Raw genomic sequence first — 2,843 nt, forward strand, 5'->3', positions numbered from 1 at the left:
ATACTAAGATTATATTGGCGGCAATCGTACTGACAGTTCTTTCAGTGGTTATTAGTTCTTATCAAACCTCATTGAGTAGATATAAAAATCCCATTGTCATCAGGTCCATCCAAACCATATCATTCCGATTACGTTCGATGTCATTTGTTACTAATTCATATTTTATCCTCTCACATTTTGCAATGTCATTATACATATACATACACAACCTCAGCACCCTTGTATATGTGGGATTTTAAGCAAAAGAATACGGCAACCACAAATGTTCTTGGAGTTGTTATGTTCAGTGTGGTATTGGGAACGGCGCTTGGAAAATTGGGTTCATCTGGAAAACCATTGCTTGACTTCTTGTATGCCACCAGCGAAGCCATGATGATCATCACACATTGGGTTATTTGGTATGGAAACAAAATAATGTTTCATCTCATTTTCAATGTTATTAAGAGAATTGCATTTACAAATTGAATAATGATTATTATGTCTAGGTTGTCACCGGTGGGTGTCTTTTTTCTGGTTGTTGCCAAAATCCTCGAAATGGATTCGTTGGCCATAATTGTTGGTAAACTTGGTGCTTATTTCTGTACGGTTATGCTGGGATTATTTATCCATGGTTTCATCACAATTGCCGTCATATTCTTCATTTGTACGCGAAAATTACCGTATCGATACATTTCAAAGATGGGCCAAAATTTAGCCACGGCATTTGGAACTGGTTCAAGGTTAATATTTTATAAATTATCACAAAAAAATGACTATAGACAGACAGATAGACAGAGAGAGAGAAAGAGAGGGAGAGAGAGAGAGAGAGGGAGAGAGAGAGGGAGAGAGAGCGAGAGACAAACGAAGAGTAATTGAATGAATTTATTTATAGTTCGGCCACAATGCCAGTTACAATCAACACATTGGACGACATGGGAATCGATCCGCGAGTCACACGTTTCGTTATTCCAGTTGGTGCAACAGTTAATATGGATGGTACAGCATTGTATGAAGCTGTTGCTGCCATTTTCATTGCACAATTGAGAAATGTCGGACTTTCGTTCGGAAGTTTGGTTGCCGTCAGGTAAGAAATGGTACCGCTTACAAATGTTGACATTTTTTTTAAATTGTGACAATGCATTATTTCAGTGTGACAGCCACAGCTGCATCAATTGGAGCGGCTGGTATTCCATCAGCTGGATTGGTTACCATGGTCATGGTGCTCGATACAGTGGGTCTACCATCTGAAGATATTTCATTGATCATTGCCGTTGATTGGCTTCTGTAAGTTTGCTATTCATGAATTTTTTGAACAAAAATCACCAATTTTGCGCACCTTCTGGACTTTGAATTAATAATTCAATTGATTGTATAATTCTAGTGATCGATTTAGAACAACAATTAATGTGATGTGCGACTCACTTGGTGCTATTTTGGTGGATCATTTATCACGGAATGATCTAAAAGAAAAACTGGAATTGGTGAGTCTCATTTTGTTGAAAAATCGACTTGAATTTGTATTTCAAAAACTTGTATATTGAATACGTATTTGTTTTAAATTTAAAATGTTTCTTCAACTGTTCTACATAAATAGGCCGAACCGCACGAGTTGATGGAATTAAAGTCATCAAATAACGACAAGGAGTAAGAACGATAAAATACACGGAACAACAAATAACGTGGGAGAAAATTGTGAAAAATGAAAATTTTCTTTAAACAAAAAATAGCAAAAAAGAACCATAGTTGTTGTTTCAAATTTTTTAATTCTTTTTAAGCAAAACTGATACTCTTCTCCTTATGTTTTTACGTTTTAAATTATATGTCTTATTTTCATTTCGCAGAGTATCGACGGTTGTCAAGAAGTCTTATGGTTCCATCTAATCGCCAAATTAACTTGCACAAAATGCCATCGTACATTGAACTCTTCGCAAAATGCGATGAAGCTAACAATATTCTTCCTTTTTTTTGTTTCGTCAATAAGTGGCATCGTTCAAAAAATTGTCAACAACCATTCGGTCAAAATGAAAGAAACAAAAAGGTTTTGTGTATTCAAAAGAATTTCAACGATGTTGATGCATTCAAAAAAGAGAATATTAAAAGATTCATTCGGTTTAGTGACGAGCTTATATATGCGTGATGGCACTCAATGTGTTGGTATTAGATGGAAATTCATACGTAGTCTTGATTTGATATTTACATTGCCGCTTATGTAATGGTCGTGCCATCTCTGTGCTTCATTTTCTTCTATTTTCGATACCGAACTGTCTTCTAAATTCATGCTTTCAACAACTACAACACACAAAAAAAAACATTAATATCTTTTTAACCAAAAATGCGCACATTTTTCTTGCTGTTAATTTCATTCCATTTTGTTCATAATGAAAAGTCGATTCGAAATTTGGCATCATATTACACCACCCCTGCCTCTTTTCTTCGCTCCAAACAAACATCTAATTTAACAATTACAGTCCTCTTTTCAATAATCAATCATTTAACATTCATTTTAATCTAGTTTCGTTAACGACTTATTAACACACACACACAAACTCTATCAATTATTATCACACTCTATCAATTATTTAAATCCAACTAAAAACAAATACATTTGATTGTACAAATATTGAAATAAAGAAAAAAGAAACTATACTAGTAAACAAAATCATATTTTCGTTATTTAAATTACGAATAAAGGGCAACAGCGTCAACAGCAGACAAACAAAAATGTGCATAAGTCAAATCAAATTTCAAATGTGTTCAACGTAAAATTTCAAACGAAAATTTATTTCCGGTTTTTTTAAGGTTTAAAAAAAAGAAAGACGGTCGTTGTTTCAAACAAAAGTAACAAAAACAAATGTTTTGATTAA

At 33.8% G+C, this 2,843-nt stretch overlaps 1 protein-coding gene across 1 annotated transcript; it reads left to right on the forward strand.

Annotated features, from left to right (window-relative positions):
* Positions 1–92: 92 nt before the first annotated feature.
* On the forward strand, positions 93–2,638 carry LOC116350241 (excitatory amino acid transporter 1). The gene is made up of 7 exons (XM_031781982.1): positions 93–398; positions 486–719; positions 872–1,063; positions 1,129–1,263; positions 1,361–1,460; positions 1,574–1,623; positions 1,821–2,638. The coding sequence occupies exons 1-7, from the start codon at positions 226–228 to the stop codon at positions 1,858–1,860; spliced, it is 924 nt and encodes a 307-aa protein (XP_031637842.1). The 5' UTR covers positions 93–225; the 3' UTR covers positions 1,861–2,638.
* Positions 2,639–2,843: the final 205 nt, after the last annotated feature.

Source organism: Contarinia nasturtii, unplaced genomic scaffold (genome assembly GCF_009176525.2).
Source record: "Contarinia nasturtii isolate CC-2019 unplaced genomic scaffold, AAFC_CNas_1.1 Cnas_scaffold_3942, whole genome shotgun sequence".
Classification (NCBI taxonomy): Eukaryota; Metazoa; Arthropoda; class Insecta; order Diptera; family Cecidomyiidae; genus Contarinia; species Contarinia nasturtii.